Source organism: Metopolophium dirhodum, chromosome 8, assembly GCF_019925205.1.
Source record: "Metopolophium dirhodum isolate CAU chromosome 8, ASM1992520v1, whole genome shotgun sequence".
Classification (NCBI taxonomy): domain Eukaryota; kingdom Metazoa; phylum Arthropoda; class Insecta; order Hemiptera; family Aphididae; genus Metopolophium; species Metopolophium dirhodum.
Window position 1 is genome coordinate 34539974 of NC_083567.1, and position 17958 is coordinate 34557931.

General features: G+C 25.0%; 1 protein-coding gene across 2 annotated transcripts; it reads left to right on the plus strand.

Moving 5' to 3' along the window:
• Nucleotides 1-221: 221 nt before the first annotated feature.
• On the plus strand, nt 222-17958 carry LOC132950090 (putative leucine-rich repeat-containing protein DDB_G0290503). 2 transcript variants are annotated; one of them, XM_061021311.1, is made up of 19 exons: nt 222-569; nt 1220-1311; nt 1705-1769; nt 1843-2115; nt 2212-2285; nt 3180-3321; nt 3604-3821; nt 4679-4810; nt 5236-5424; nt 6667-10205; nt 10269-10416; nt 10479-10553; nt 10609-10749; nt 10826-10890; nt 10964-11052; nt 14739-14971; nt 15046-15123; nt 15190-15252; nt 17631-17958. In XM_061021311.1, exons 1-19 carry the CDS (start codon nt 537-539, stop codon nt 17739-17741), a joined length of 5760 nt encoding a protein of 1919 aa, XP_060877294.1. In that variant the 5' UTR covers nt 222-536; the 3' UTR covers nt 17742-17958. The 2 variants fall into 2 exon arrangements, with proteins under 2 accessions (XP_060877294.1, XP_060877295.1); XM_061021312.1 differs by having other exon boundaries at nt 10964-11028.

Sequence of the window (17958 nt, forward strand, 5' to 3'; positions counted from 1 at the left end):
GTGACCGAAGCCAGAGTGCCAGACGCCGCGCCGCACCCGTTGACAAGTTTATTCCAAAGAGCGTCAACAGTCGATATGCTTCTGTGGCGTCTTTGGAATACAGTTTGTTGTTGTTGTTGTTTACATTTTCTAAATTCCTGAATAACGGTCAATTTTACTGATAACCACGGACCACGGACTAGTGTCGTAGACCGTTGCAGTCGTAGTGTCGTACAACTGTCGTAGTATATTGTAGACAGTTGTTGTATAATACGCATATTATTATATATGTACATTATACAGTAAGTTGTTCGTCGCAATCGTCAGTCGTCAAAGTGTCAGACAAGTTCAACGGTTTAACGTATATTTAACGGTCATAATCTCTGAATCTCAATCTCATTCTGTTCTGTGCTCTTGTATTATACTCAATACTCATACCGAAACCGAAAACGAAAAGCCGAATTAATAAACTATCTGAAACGCTCAAATAATATTTAATACTGATGACCAGTGAATTACGTGCTCTTTTATCCACGTACCTGATAATTTAAACCAAAATGGAAAATTTCGAATCCATTATTCTTCGTTGGGTAAGTCGAATGTGATTGTTTTTATTTCTCCGTAAATCAAAGGATTACCGTTTGAATCAAGACGGAATTCATATTAATATACTGTTTGTCTCGGAACAATAAGTTCTCATTCTCGCGTAGCTAGACGCAATAACTAACACAAAATTATGTTTTTTGTTACCTTACTGATATCTGTTCCGATTGGGCACATGATTTATTTTTGTGTTACAAGTAGTTATAATTATCATACTTAAATTTTAATATTAATACCTGCACAACTTTACCACAATACTGATATAACCAGAGCTATAATAATGCACAATAATAAATTATTATATTATATTATCTACTGGTGTAGGTACTTATTAAAAAGTCATAATAATTATGGCTACTAAAAACAGTAGGTATACACGAAATAGTTTATTTCATTTATAGGTACAACCTCTTCAAATTCTATTGATTACTTGTTTAAATTTTTGATCTGTGTTGCTGATATTATATACAATATGGTATATATATTACAATATATTAAACTAATGAAATGAAAATAAATTGTGTTTAGTTTTAAAATATTACCTACTTGTGTTTACTTGATAACAATTATAACATACTAATATACTATTATGTACCTTTATTAATTATAATGTAATATTATATACAATAATTTTCAGATGTGTTTATTTGATGAATTTAAAAACATTGAATATTCAAATACAAAACATCTTATATCAAGTTCATCGTTTAAACAATTTGCTGATGATGTGTAAGTATTGTGTTTCATTTATTACCTATATTAATTATACCATTGAGGGTATATAGTAATACTATAATGAGTATACATAAAACATAGATTGCCAATATATTAAAAAATGTTTTTTTGTAAACCTTACTACAATATTAATTTATATAATATTTAGCATACATATGCTGAGTCGCATAAACAATCACTAAACATTAAATAAATCAATAGTACCTAAGCCAATCAATAATTGTCTCTTCTACATGATTTAGTAGCCCATGATTGGTCAATTCAACCCTAGTGAACCATTGAATTAATCATTTTTTTTTTTTTATGGAACTCAACATTATTGTATTACAAATTAAAACCTATTATTGTAAAATATTAAATATATTTTAATTTTTTTTAATTTAATAGATTTTGTTTGAAATGTTCTTCAGCTTTGAGCACAGACGATACAAAAGTTTACAACACTATAAAAGGTATTATTTAATTGTAAAGTGCACTTTTTCGTACGTATTTTAATAAATATTTTTTAAAAAAAAATTTAAACAGTGAACTATTGTGAGTTTGAAGTTCTAAACTATGAAGACTTATATAATGAAGACAATGCAATTTATGCGTGTGTTATTGTTTTACTACATGCACTATTAAAATGTACTAATGACAAATTCAGAAATCAGTTAAGTGAAAGAATGAATAATGAAGAGCAAGTGTTACTAGCAAATTTCTTAGAAGCTACACAATCATTATTATTCACCAAACAAAATATTTCTGAAGCACTACTGTTGATAAGTGATTCTAAGCATACTTGTATTAATGTTTCAGGTAAATCTAAAGAATTTTATTTCTATTTTTTAATTTAATATTACACTTATTGAAATAAATAATTGTATTTTATACATTTGTATGTATATTGTATAGAAATATGTTCAAATAACGACACACCAATCAAGTCAAAATCAATGCGCCGAAGCTATTTACAAGAATTTTGTCAGGTATTAGTAACTAAATTAATAACCCATTTTCTAAAGTATTCCCATACCATTATATATATATTTGTGTTCAGCCAATCCAATTTTGTGTTGTACATGTATAAATCATTGACATATAAATATTTATATATTTATATGTCTATAGTATAAATTCAATCTCATATGAAAAGGGCTTTAGCCTAGAAGAACAAAAAAAAACTGTAAGAAATTGGTTTAACCGATTTCAATTTTGAAAAACAGGTTATATTTGATAGATAGGTTTACTAGGTTATAACAGAAACAATTTTTTAAATTCCAAAAAAAAATGTTAGTGTCATAATGAAAAATATAAATTAAAAATCCCTTATATGTATTCAATACCTCTGCTCAAAAATTATATAATCAAAATTACATATATTAATACCTAATGAACTTGTTAATCAATCAAAATACACTACATATTATATAATATATCACCCATTAAAGTGAAATTTTATGATATGAATACATTTTTCTATTGTTTAAGATGCTTTGCTCATGAATGAAAATCATCATTATTTATACCTAGTTAAAAATAAAACAATTTAATTAATGTTATTAAAAAATACTAATTGATTATAATTAATAAACTACATTTTTATGTTTAGCAAGAGTATATCGTTTATGATATACCTTGTGGGATTAAATGAACTTATCAACAAATTGAGTTTGCAGATGTTCTGTCCCTCGGTGTATTTTGATTATAGGGCGTTTGTCTTCCCAGTTTTTTAAATCATACAAAATACTTATATATATGTATAGTACTTAATGTTATTGAAACTTACAATAATAAACAATAAATGGTTTTATTTGTATTTAATATATTTTATAATTTATTACTAATAATTATATAAAATAATTTTATAACCTTTATTTTAGTCACCAAAATCTCAATCCTTAATAAATCAAGAAAAAGAAAAACTTATTATCAAACTTACTGAAGACTATAAAAATGAATGTGAAGAAAACTACAAGTTGGCTGAAAATGTTAAATACTTCAAAGATCTAAATACAAAACTAAGTAAATAATTATACTATAAAAATCAAATATAAATAGGTACATTTTAAGATTTATATTTAGTTATCTGAAAATATACATTTGCTTAAGCAAAATACTAATAAATTATATTTCATTGGAAATATAATTAATATAAGGTTAATCCAAATTTTGGAACTATATTTTATTAGTATGCATTATATAGCTTATTATATTTTTTCCATAATGCATAAAATAAAAATAAAAAAAATAAATTGTTTTTACTTTTTAAAAATTACTGTTTTTTACTTAACATTTTTAATTTAGGTAATAAATTAGAAGACAAAGATAAAATATTACAAATATTGAAAGATGAAATCAAAGAATATTCTAAACCAAACCAGTCTCCTGAATGTTTAAAAGTAGACAATGATTTAACTATAAAAAAATTAAACCGGGACAAAATAGATTTGGAAATGAATTGCAATGAATTAAAGCAACAAGTAACTGAACTTGATAAAAAACATAAAGACCTTAATGGAAAAGTATGTAAATTATGATTTATTATAAATAATGTCTGGACTGTCAGTGGTGGCTTTCGAATTAAAACATTTAAACATGTCTAAAATTTGCATTTTAACAAAAATCCTGCATTCATTTTTTAATCAGGTTATGGCTTGTATTATGCCTAATACATAGTATAAGTACTTATACCCTAATACTATACAGAGTGATTCTTTTATCCTAAAACACTCATTATTTCAAAAAATATTAACATTTTTTAAATATATTTTTACATAGTTTCAAGTTGTTAAAAAAACTACGTTTTTATTTAAAAATTATATTTGAAAATATTTTTATCCTAAATTTTTTTTAAGTATTTTGATACATAAAAATCAAATTTAGGACGAGTAGTTTATGAGTTAGATGTTATAACTCATAAACTACTCGTCCTTACTTATAAGTATTTAAAGTTTAGACAAGCAGAGTAGTGGACAAACATTTTGTGGGGTAACCCCGTACCATTCCACTCCGACCATCTAAACTTTAAATCCTTATAACTCATAAACTACTCATCTTAAATTCGATTTTTATGTATTAAAATACTTAGAAAAATATTCTGCTTTGGAATATGAAATTAAATTTCTATGTTGTCATTCAAAAAAGTAAAAAACGTTTTAATATAACTTGGAACTATGTAAAGAAATAATTTTAAAAACATACTTTTTGAAATAATGAATGTGTCATTATAAAAGAACTACCTTGTAGTGCGTATTTATTCACTTTTTTGAGATAAAAGAAATCCCCCTCACCAAAATTACAGTCAGACTACTCTCTAATGCCTAAATACTTAACTTTGTAATTTTATAGCTAATTTATTAATTTTTTTTTATGTATATAGTTTGAAAAGAAAACTTTAGATTATAATAATCTTACTTTAATGTTTGACAATATTGAAAACGAAAATATGATGTTAAAATCAAACTTGAAATTATTTGAAGAAACCATACAAAAAAAAGACATCGAAATAACTGTAAGTTTAAAAAAAACTTAATACCATGATTTCTCATGATTTTTACATAGATATTAAATAAACTTATAGATGTGACATTAAGTTTGTAAGCGAACACAACTAATACCTTTGTTATGTATCTTTATCTTGTTTAAATGCTAGTTTCTTTATCGCTAAGGAACTTCTATGCTAGTAAACCAATGTTTCTATCTACATTATGTTGTCTTAAAATTATATGTTTAATGAACATAGGAATGCTGCATTCATGTTTAATATCATTGATATTTTTAATTATTTTTTAACCGGTGATGGTTGCCTAAAAAAAATATAATTTTAAAAAACTTCAAATAGTTTTGCTCTGCAGTATTCTCAAATTATAAATTTCAAACACTATTATATTCATAAAATATTATGTTTAATAAAAGGTATGACTGTTTTCATTTTAGTCGTTAAAAGATGAGCTATGTAATAAATCAATTACAAATAATCCAACAAATATAAGCGGCCAAGAGACCAATGCTGTATCTTCAAATACATTATTTAATGAATTAAGCTGTTTAAAATTAGAAGAAATAACACATGATAAAGAAAAGTACCGACATAAGTACAAATCAATGAAAAAAGACTTTTCAAATGTAAGTATTTCAAAAAAATATTATTTTTATGATTTCCTTCATACTAAACATATAACTCATAGTTTATAATTTGTTTATTATTATATTAGCTACTTAATTAGTATGGTTGTATCAATATCTAACCTGGTATAGTGTTAGTCACATCAATGTATCAAACACCTTACAATTCTTAACACATAGTGCTGTTTATCTTTGTAATATTATAATTAAACACATAACATAATATTTTCTGTGTACTATAACAATATAAATTTAATTCAAGGAGCACTAATGATCAATTAAAAAGATGATACACACACACGTGGTGTATCCATTTTACAAATGTACAATATACCAAATTTGTGTTCAACAGAACCAATTTTATTTGAATTTATTATATAACTTGAATGTATAAATATTATTTTTGGCATCTAGTAGGATTTTACATTTTATGTCTTTGCTTTGGCACATAGAATCAAAATCAAAAAACGTTACGTTATGAAAAAAAATTGCAAAATATAATTTTTCTCATTCGAACTTGATATACGCGCTTATCACACGATAGTTAGGTGCGACTGCACCGACGCTCGATGTGTTTGATACTTTGACCATTTGAGCATATAGCGAATGTCGCAAAAATGTCGTATGTGCTACATATGATAGCAAGGACAACAAAGACATAAAATGTGGTACTTTGTTGCAAACTCGTTTGCAATATGTTTTAGCATATAGAGCATATATAATTAAAAATTATCTTTATTATTTTAATTTGTGTACCTAAAATATTACAATTTTAAAATGTTCAGAAGTCCCTTTAAAATTTAAATATCATTAAACGCTTACAAAAATGTCATAGTTAATTTTTTTACACAGTTCATTGGTGGGAAGTATGCGTCAACAGACGAAAACCTATTGTCTGGCATATTAACTTTTAACACAGTATAGTATATTAGTATAGCCTCGAGTATAACAAAAAACACAAAATTAGTTCTACTAAACACAAATTTTCCATGTTACACTTTAATAAGACAAAGAAAATTGTAAATACATGCGTCCAATTAAAATTAAAAAAACTAATGTAGCAATATTTGATTATAATTTAATAAATACTCTTCATATTTTATTTCATATCAGCCACCAGGACAATAACAATTAATGTGTTTAGAAAATAATTTGACTATGGCATTAATAGTCTGCCAGTTAACTGATAACAACTGTAATATCATATAATTGTATTTATTCTTTATTTTATGTTTTTTCTAGACTAAAATTCATGTTAAAGAATTGAATGAGAAAATAATTATATTGGAAAAAAAGTTGGATGATTATGAAACTCATAAAGATGAACTGATAGACCGATTCTCAAACAAAATAAAAGAACTTCAAGAATATCAAAAGAGAAATAATAATTTAGAATCAAAAATTAAGCATCTTAAAGATACTATCAAAGACAATGAAAATCATATTCAATCCCTGTGCTCTAAATTAAATAAAAGAGAAAAGCAAATAGAACTATTGTCCGTTGAATTAGATTCTGTGAAAAAATCAAAAACTATGATTGAACTAATTTTAAGCAAAACTAATACAGAAATTGAAGCAATACATGAAGAACACGACGAAAAGGTAAACAAATTACAATCAATAATTGATGAATATAAAAATTCAGAAAAACTATCTCATCAAAACATTATGGATTTAGAAAATAATATGAAAAATGTTCAAGATAATTTAGCAAACAAAGAACACATTATAATTTTTTATGAAGAAAAAATGGCTGAAAATTACCAAATTGTTGGTACTCAAGAAGAACAATTGAAAACTATGTATCAAGAAAAACTTATGTTAGAATCTCATTTAAAAAATATAAAAATTGAAATTGAAACACAACAGAAAAGTTTTAGTGAAAAAAATTATGAAATGGAAAACTGTTTGGAATATTATCTTGACGAGTTGAAAGATCTCAAAGATGAAAAAACAAAAAATGCAAACATTTTACAATGTAAACAAAATGAAATAGAACAACAACTGAAACTCATTAACAATCAAAAAAGTGTAATTAAAACACTACAATCAGAACAATGTAGCCAACAGCTAATCATAAATGATCTTAATGGAGTTTTGCAACAAAAATCATCCGAAAATAACAATTTATGTGCAAAAGTACTGGAATCTACATTAGATTTAGATAAGTTAAAAGAACAACTTAATGCAGTTTTGGTTGAAAATAATGTAATTAAAACTAATTTAAGGAATGATGAATTGCAAATAAAAACTATGAATGAAGAATTTCAATGTCAGCTTAATAATATGAAAAATATATTAGAAAATCAAAATATTCAGTGTTTAATAAGGGTTGAGAAATTACAAGACACTTTAGAGAAAAAGCAGAATGATTTGAACGAACAGCTAATGACGTGTAATAAGCTAACAGAAACAATTTCTCAGTTACATTTGGAAAAATATGAACTAGAAGAGAAATTATTATCAAGTGGTCAAGAATTAAATCAAAAACAAATGCAATTTGAACAAACCATTGAAGAAAATAATAAATTGAAAGAAACAGTTGATTATACTGAAAATCAATGTATTAACTTGCAACAAGAATTAAAAGAGTTAAAGAATATTATATTACAAAAAGAAGAAGAAATCAAATTATTCAAAGCTCATATATCAGAATGTTCAGTTTCTAAAGAAAGCTTACAGAAACAAATTATTGAAGTGCAACAAATTTTGAACAACAAACATGTGGAGTTGGAAAATCAAATTCAGTGTTGTAATGAGCAGAGAGATAATATTATTAAATTAAATGATGAAAAAGAGTGTCTTAGCAATAAAATAAAAAACCTTGAACAAACCACTGAAGAAAATAATAAATTGAAAGAAACAGTTGATTATACTGAAAATCAATGTATTAACTTACAACAAGAATTGAAAGAGTTAAAGAACATTATATTACAAAAAGAAGAAGAAATCAAATTATTCAATGCTCATATATCAGAATGTTCAGTTTCTAAAGAAAGCTTACAGAAACAAATTATTGAAGTGCAACAAATTTTGAACAACAAACATGTGGAGTTGGAAAATCAAATTCAGTGTTGTAATGAGCAGAGAGATAATATTATTAAGTTAAATGATGAAAAAGAGTGTCTTAGAAATAAAATTAAAAACCTTGAGGATTCTTTATCCCACAATGAATACAAATTTAATTTATGCGAAGGAAAATTGTATGATTGCAGTAACACTATTGAAAATTTAGAAACTAAAATAAACACAATGAATAATGAAAAGTCATTTTCTGAATTGCAACTAAATGAAACTATTACTAAATTAACAAATACAAATCAAGATCTTACCCTGAAACTAGAAATCAAAGAAACAAATGTATTGGATATTCAAGAAAAATTAATTCTTGAACAAAATGAGTTAAAGAAACAAATAGAAAAGTCAAATGAACAATTAGAAACAATATCTTTATTAAATGCTGATAAAGATAAATTACAAGAAGAAACCAATAAACTTCAAAAATGCATGAGTATAAATGAATATACTTTGAAATCATTGCAAGAAAAAGTTCTTATTTGTGAAAAAGAGTATGAAGAATTACAAACAATGAAGACAAATTTAGTATCTGAACTCAATGAAAGCCAGTTGAAATTAACAAATTTACACCAGGAATCAAAGAAACAACTTGAGGATATGGATATAAAATATATTGAATTACAAGAAAAATATAATAAAAACCAGGTTGAAATTGATGAATACATTAGTAAATATAACACCCACGTGAAAACAATTACTGATTTAATCTCAGAAAGAGATAATTTAATAAATAAAACAGATGCGCTTGAGAGTATTTTATTAGATAAAGATAATGTTATTACTGCTAATAAAGAAAAATTGCTTGAGTATGAAGAAATTAATGATAAAATAATAATCGAAAAGGCTGTAATAGAAGTACAATTAGAGAACATTCAACACAATCTGACTCAAAAACTTGAAGCAACCAATAAAAAACTACAAGAAGTTGAGGTACAGCTTATTAATCAGAAAGAGGAATTAGTTAAACAGAATAAATGTTCAATTGAACAAGTAGAAAAAAACAATTTATTAATGTATGAAAATAATAATTTGGTAAACGAAACAAATAAACTTAAAGAATGTTTAGTTCAACGTGAATTTGATTTAGGGTTAAATCAAAATAAATTGCAGGATTTAGATAAACAAAATAAAGAAATAGAATGCCAAAATATGTCATTGATGATAAAATTGAATGAACTGAAATGTCAATTGAATAACTTGAGTCAAGAATCCACTGAACAAATTGATACAATGGATAAAAAATTGTTGGAAGCTCAAAAACAACTTAGCTATAAGCAATCTGAAATTAAACTGAAGAACGACTCAATAACAGATATTTACCAGAAAATAAAATACTTAAAAGATGTGAAAGTTGAACTTGAATCAATACTAAAGAAAGAAAGAAAACATTTTGAAACTTGTTTTGAAACATGTTTGAATTATTCATTTGATTATGTTAAAAACAACCCTATAGTAGATCTTCCTCATGATTCATTAATCGAAGTTATAACTTCTGCAGATACATTTATCGAACAAAATGGTATTCAGTTGGCTCGTGTTGAAAACTGTGATGTAAACTCAATTATTGAAAGGGTGAAAAAAATATTTGAAGCATTGAAAATGTTTATTATCAATTTAAAAACCCAAGGAACTGAACAAATAATGAATCATACTAATAATGAATCCAATGATGCTTATACCAAATTACTAGCTTTATCAAAAACGTAAGTAATTTATTAATTTTATTAAATTTATTATGAACAATAAAAAAAAATATTTCATTTCAGGCAACAAGAAACCATTAAACATTTGGAAACCGAAATGTCAACATTGAAAACGGAATGTGTTTATAAAATGACAAAAGTGCAACAAAAAACTCAAGAATATGTAACTTCAGAATACGAAAAGAAGTTTGAACGAAAGCGAGAACAAATGGTAAAGAAATAAAAACTATTATAATAGGTAAATATTAATACCAAATGCGTTTTTCTTTTTAGAAACAATTTTGTAAAGATTTAGAGGCAAAAATTCATCAAGATTTTGAAGCTAAGCTATTAAAATACAAAGACAAAGTATGTTATGTAAGTTCTCTATTAATTTCTACTAACATAGATAATTTTTTAATAGATAACCAAAGATGAAATTCACATTAAAGAACTTGGTCAGCAGTTATGGGAAGTTAGTGAAAAATATTTAAGGTTACAACAAAAAGATAGAAGAGAATCTACAATGTCATTACCGTTTGAAATGTCAATTATTTCTGAAACCGTAAGTATTTTAAAAAATATATGAATCGTACATGTAAGATGTTAAACTGTTATTTTTATGTACACTTATCTTACAGGCAACCACTCTCCCAAAATATAATTCTTTTACACTGCCAAAGTCCAGCTCAGCTAGTCAAATCAGGTAAGAATTTATAACAAACAATATATTTGTACAATACAATACAATATTTTCATTTGTTGTATTATAATTTTAGATCACTAGTAGAAGAGACCACTCGTTGTTATCCAGATAGTAAACGAAATGTGCCTGCAGGAATTGGTAAAAAATTCAGCTTATCGTCTGGTGCGTTACTAACAAAAATCTAACATTATTAATATTTTTGACTAGTATCTAATTAAAACCATATTACCTAATATAATAATAATAAATTAATACTAATTATTTCAATACCCATACAAAATAAAAACTTGACTTATTTTAAATATTTTTTCACTATATCAAAAATGATAATTTCTAACTTATATTATTTAAAACTTCAATCTTTAGTCATTATTAATTATTATTAAAAACCAGAAATATATAGGTTTGCATATTCAAAGTGAGCCTTTGCACAACCATGAGGGTTTAAAATATGAGTGTCAAATCAAACCAATTTCATGGAGCAAATTTTTTTTTTTCATATTTGAGGAGAGACATTCTTTTTTATTAATGCATATAATTTTAATACTTTAATAATTATTCCTATTTACTATAAAGACAAATTATATGTCAATCAAAAATTAATTTTTAGTTACCTCTGAAAAATGTATAATAATCAAAAATAATATTTCAAATATCTATGCTACTAATGGCTAAAGAAAAGAAATAGTTAGATAGCTACCAAGGTTTATGATGAACCTTACCCTTATCTGGATAGTTTACTTGTCTTATTATCAATGTGTATGAATTTGGTGCACATTTTTAAAAGTCATTACATGCCATATTTTGAAAAATTTTGTCATTTTAGATTCTGAGCGAAGCGATGAATGTATTGAATTTACAATGATGTGTGTTTTTTTTATTTTTTATTTTTGTGTCTGTCATCACCTTTTAGGACAGTAAAAGTGCTTGGATTTTCTTCGACAGTAACTTTTCTGATAGGAAAGTGAATCTAGTTTGTACTTTGGGGGGTCAAAAGTAAAAATTTCCCAGTAGTTTTCAAAAGCGACGTGAAAAACAAAAGAAAAATTAAGAAAAAACGAGAATTTTTACGCAAAATATGTTTTCGAGAAAATCGATTTTGGTTTTTGGTGTAACTCTAAAACGAATGACCGTAGGGACATGAAATTTTGACTGAATATTATATTAGCATTTTCTATACACCATAAAATTTTGAAAATATTTTGACTCTTTTTGAGCTGTTTACGGACCTTGTCAGTTTTCAATTTTTTTAGTTTTTTTTTCTATAAATATCAATACAATTTTATCTGTTGAGTAAAAAAGCTTGAAAATTTAATAGAAGGCTCCTAGGTTATTGTTTCAAAGGCAGATGAAAAAAATTAAAAATCCTTTGTCACAGTTTTTATTTATAAGCATTTAAAGTTCAAATTTTGACAAAATACGGAAAAATCACGAAAATTAGCAAATTATTTTGAGTTGAGAATTCATAAAAATTTTTCTTTTTAAATCTAAGATTTTAAAATGTAATAAAAGATTACTCATAAGTTTGTCTACCTTTATCAAAAAAAAAATGTCTACAAGAAACTTAAATTAAATTTTTATGAGCGTCTGAAATTTATATTTTTACAACATTTGATATTCACTTGATTTCTCATGTAAAAATTTTCTTATTTTATTGTAATTGAAAAACGAATGATTGTAGATACTTTAAAATTTCACTGAATGTTTATATTAGCATTTTCTATACACCATAAAATTTTGAAAATATTTTGACTCTTTTTGAGTGGTTTACGGACATTGTCAGTTTTCAATTTTTTTAGTTTTTTTTTCTATAAATATCAATAAAAAATTTTTTGTTGGGTAAAAAAGCGTCAAAATTTAATATAAGGCTCCTGATATATCGTTCTAGTAGCAGTTGAAAAATATTAAAAATACATAGGCACAATTTTTTTTTATAAGCATTTAAAGTTCAAATGTTGACAACATTTATCAAATTTATAATTTATTAATTATTTTATAATTAAAAATGTATAAAATGTTTAACTTTTATGGCTAAGGATTGAAAATTTAAAACAAGGCTCCACTGGTAAATAGGTTATATATAAATTACTTTATTCACAATAATATCATAGGCTGGCTGACCGTTTTCGCTCAGAATCGTTTTTCTTATACAATGATATTATATCATTGAATTCAAATTTAACACCATCCATTACAGTGACCCACTTGTAACCTACTGTACAGCCGAGAGACATCCACTTATCCACCTTTTTTATCTTGCATGCTTGCATCATGTTTTACACATTTTGAGTCCATACAATTTTGTCTCTAGTTAAAGCAAATTTCTAAAACATGAAAACTGAAATCTTTTAACAAATTGAATAAAAATAATTTGAGTTGCATATCTTGAAATTTTAACTGAATCTTTATTTGGTTGCGGTCCGCGTAATATATTATTAAATATATGCTTTGCTACTCTAATTCATTAATACTTCTGTTGAACAAAATTAATTTAATACATACAATATTCATGAACTTAAATACATTGTTACTAGAAATAATGCTTGGATTAATAATATGGGTTTTACTGTTACTTAATTTGCCTTTATTATGTTTGTAATTAAATAATATACATTGTCTCGTGTCGGCCATTTCATGCAACATGTACGAGATCCAAATTATGAAATACACTATAATATGTGGTTGATTATCATCAACATCAAAAAATTAAAATCCAAAAATTTATTTTTTTTTCTTATATATATACAATACATATATAAAATATGATTTATTTTGTGAAAACTTAGAATCTATACAATAATTGGTACAATAAGTAAATGTGAATGAATGAATATTAAATGAGGCGGTGAGAAAAAGACAATGAATAGTAGTTTCACATTAGAAATTCCTGTGATAAAAATTGATCTAGGAAGTTTTTACAAAAAATGTACTTAAAATTTATTTTGATATTAGTATAATTAATTTATCATACAAACAATTAATTTGTTGTTGAAATTTAATTGTTATTTTTGTTGATTGCATTTAAATTATTATTAAATTGAATGATTTACCAGTATTATTTAAAGAATCTCCCTGTACAAACATTTAAATACAATTTATAATTTTGTAATGCATATTTTATTTAAATAGGTAAATTAAACTATTTATTCTTTGCTTGTTCTAGTTCAATTATTTAATTGTTAATTTTACAAAAAAAAAAAATTACGATATTTTCTCGTTTAATTTCTTTTCAATATATGAATGGTTCTTGATTATCATTATTTATACATAATCTATATATTTGATCAGTTTTTCCACTTGTAATTGTGTCATTTTATTTTAATTTCTATTTTCACAAAAAAATATTTAAATATACTTTTGATAAAAACGTTTGATATAGTATGCTTCAAAGTAAAACATCGTCATGTTTCACAAACTTTTCAAATACTGTCTGATTATAATTACAGACTGTAACTTAGTGTTATTAAAGTATAATTAACAACTCCAATTATAATAAACTAATTGAGTATATTAATGGACGAACAGAATATCCTATATGGCTCTATTAAAAGTCAATAAAGATTATTATGCATATATATTATGTTGTAGTGTACATAGCTTTATAAAATATGATATATGCGTATTATGTATTATATTACAAATAGGTACTAGACATATTAAAAAAAAAAATCTGCCAGATAAGGAGGTTTATAAAATAGCTTTTGGGAGTGACTGAGCGGACTATGGCATCGGTTCCGACGCATACCGTTGCCGGTTTGAATCTTGACCACGGATGGCTCCTCTCTGGGCACCACTAGTCATGTACTCCCAACCATAGACATTTAAAAATATAATTATATTCTTATTAGGTAAAATATTTCCAAAAGAAGAAGATGAAGAAGGTGAAATGTTCAATCACTCATGCCTTGCCGATCTAAAAGAAGGGAAAGTAAGACTCAATGATAATAAAAAACAATATAATGAAAGACTGTCAGAACTACAAGCCCGCAACTCACTTTGTCCACCACATTTAAGAAGTTGTTATGCTGCTGAGACTAATTTCTTGCCAAATACCTCATTAGTTACAGAAGAAGATATAAAGGTGATTTGTTATTATTTATTTGTTACAACCAATCATAATTATATAATTAATTAAATGTAAACCCTATATTATAGACAACCGCTAATTATAGTGATTATGAGACTGAAAACCTTATCCCGAATGATCGTACCAAGAAAAGAGATAGAAATCAGGTATTTTGATATTACTTGATACATATTTAATTGTTTTACTTAATATTATATTTATTTTATTTTCAGACATCCTATAAGAAACCGGGACCACCAACTCCAAGCAAAAATGGAGGTCGTGTTTCTTTATCGGTATGTGTTTTATTGTGATTTTACAAATAAATATTTCTTAATTTGTAAAATAATATTTAAATTTAAACACTTTAAAATTTTTTAAGCATCTACAAATTGATCCAACATTATAATTGTATATACAATTACATACATAATCTTGTATTTGTGTTTTCTTAATGCTGCTTTCTAATTAATTGTCAGTAAATTAAATTATTTCTTAAAAGATGCATATTTCAATAAAATTAATTTCGTCTTTTATATTTTTAAATATTATCAGCACCATAAATTGTAATTGAGTAGGACGATACTTGTAGATTTTTATTTTATAATTCATTAAACAAGGGTCAAACTCAAAAAAAAGTATGGTTTTGAACCATATTTTTTAATCGTGTGTCGAACTCGAACCAAACATTTCTTCAACATCAAACCGAACCCGTACAAAGTAAATAATAAAAAACCCGAACACGTACAAAAAAAAGGCCTAAATAATTATATAGTAATCAGTTAGTCTATAAAGTATAAATAATTCAATTACAAAAGAAATAATTGCTGTTCGGACAATAATATGGTTTTAATTTTATTAAAATTAAAAATAAGAATAATGTTACTAGAATGAACATTCAACTTTACACTTTAAAAATAATAGACGAGTGCATTTTTTTTTTCGATAAAATAGACAAAATAACAAAACAAACACCGTTAACATTTCTTGTTTGCAACGTTTAACGTGATCTAATTTTTTTTTTTTTGAGTTGATACATTTTGTTGGAATTTGATCTATTTTAAAATTCAGATTAATTATAGAATTTTAAACGTTTTGTTCGAGTTTGGTTTGGTTAGATATTTTTAAACCTATGATAGACTTTTGAAATTCAAACAGTTTAACCCACTTTTAATAATCATGTTGTCATCATTGTAACAAACTAATTGTATTAAAAAATTTCTTTGTATAGAGGGTGACTCATTAAGCATGCTCACCCCCATTTATTCCTTTAATAATGAATTTATTAAAGTTCTGATTTTTGGAATTTTTAAATATACTTGTAGATTATATTTTCAAATTCTTGAATTTTTTTGTACTACTTAAGGAATGTTCTGTGGCGATACAAACTTCTGTTTTACAAATAAGAATCCACATTTTTTACTGTAAATTGTTTAGTGGATAGTTTATTTGAAAATGTTGATGTACCTAATTCAAAATTTGAATGAGTGTTTCTTAGTTATTAAATTGATTGTATTAGGGCTGTTGAAAGTGAACTATTTTTAAGGGGTCGAATTACATAAATTTAAAACGACCTAGTATTTATTATACATGCGCCATCTTACAAATTATTATTATTAATTACTACAATTTTCAAATCACCATAGCCCATAGTTTATACCATGGACTTTTTATCTGTAGAACATCAAGTTGAAAACTACCCGTACAAATTTTGATTTTGATAAGTCGAAAATTTCAGAAAAATTGTCCACTGTATAATTTACAGTTAAAAAGGGGTGTTCTCGTTTGAAAAACAGAAGTATCTCCACATGACACTCCTTAAGTAGTACAAAAAATCTCAAGAATTTGAAAATATGGTCTTAAATTATATTTAAAAATTCCAATAATCAGATTTTGAATAACTGCAATATTGAAGAAAAAAGGGGGTTGACTATGCTTAGTGAATCACCCTGTATTAGTGTATATATATTTTTTTTCTTATTTAGAGATCGTTTATCAATCACAAGTTTGTGAAATTAAATATCTTACAAAATAGTTCATTAAATTACAAATTACATGATACATTTGAAAGATTCTATCTTATATAAACAATACATTTGATAATGTCATAGTCTAAAAAAAAACATTGCTTATACCAAAAAAAATGTTTGTGAAATTTCTTTTATATAATGGATGTGAACTAAAAACATTAAATAGATTTCATAAAATATAATGTGCAGGGATTGGAATTCATAGCACTATAAAAGTACTATAATATTCCTTAAAAAATCTTGTAATATGCCATAAAACATGAATAAAAAAAACATATTTATGTTAAATGTTTGTTTATTATGTAGGTATAGATATCAATTTAATGCAGTGAAATGTGGATATTTAACTTATCTAATAAAATAATTATTTTCATTCAAATTGCGAGATTTATAAAAATAATTCAAATTTATGCATATCAGTAAAAAGATTTAAAATGTGCTATAAATAATTGTATGATAAAAATTTATGGTATTTCACTATAACAATGATAGTTAGACCTAAAAAAACAAAGAGTGCTAAATTAGAACTTGGGGATGCTTAAGACCTTTTTGCACTCCTCTAGTTGCGCCAATGGGTATATTAAATTATAATATGTTGTGTTACCAATGAATAGTTAATTTTAACAATTCTTATATGATTTCAGAACAATGCAAAAAACACATTGAAAGAATCTAAAGAATCAAATACTAATAAAAGACGAGCTAGCAGTACTCCAAACAAATTATTTAGCTTATTTATGAGCAAAAAGAATTAATTTTATATAATTGTTCAGGATTTTGAAGTATCTAACTATTGCACAATTATTTTTATGTTTATAAAATTTGTATATCTTATTACATTTTACACTATCTTATTTTTTGTTTTTATGTATCTTTATTGTCAATATTATTATTAAAATGTATTTAAATATTTAAATCTCGCATAATAAAGATAGTATTATCATTGTTTAATGATAGTTGCTATTACTATTA

What these genes read in the sequence shown, in the direction of transcription:
- LOC132950090 (XM_061021311.1), top strand. Translation starts at nt 537, where the DNA reads ATGGAAAATTTCGAATCCATTATTCTTCGTTGG. An exon ending in AAAAAGACATCGAAATAACT is followed by an intron (nt 4,811 to 5,235) that starts GTAAGTTTAAAA and finishes TTTTCATTTTAG; the next exon opens with TCGTTAAAAGATGAGCTATG. An exon ending in GAGGTCGTGTTTCTTTATCG is followed by an intron (nt 15,253 to 17,630) that starts GTATGTGTTTTA and finishes ATATGATTTCAG; the next exon opens with AACAATGCAAAAAACACATT.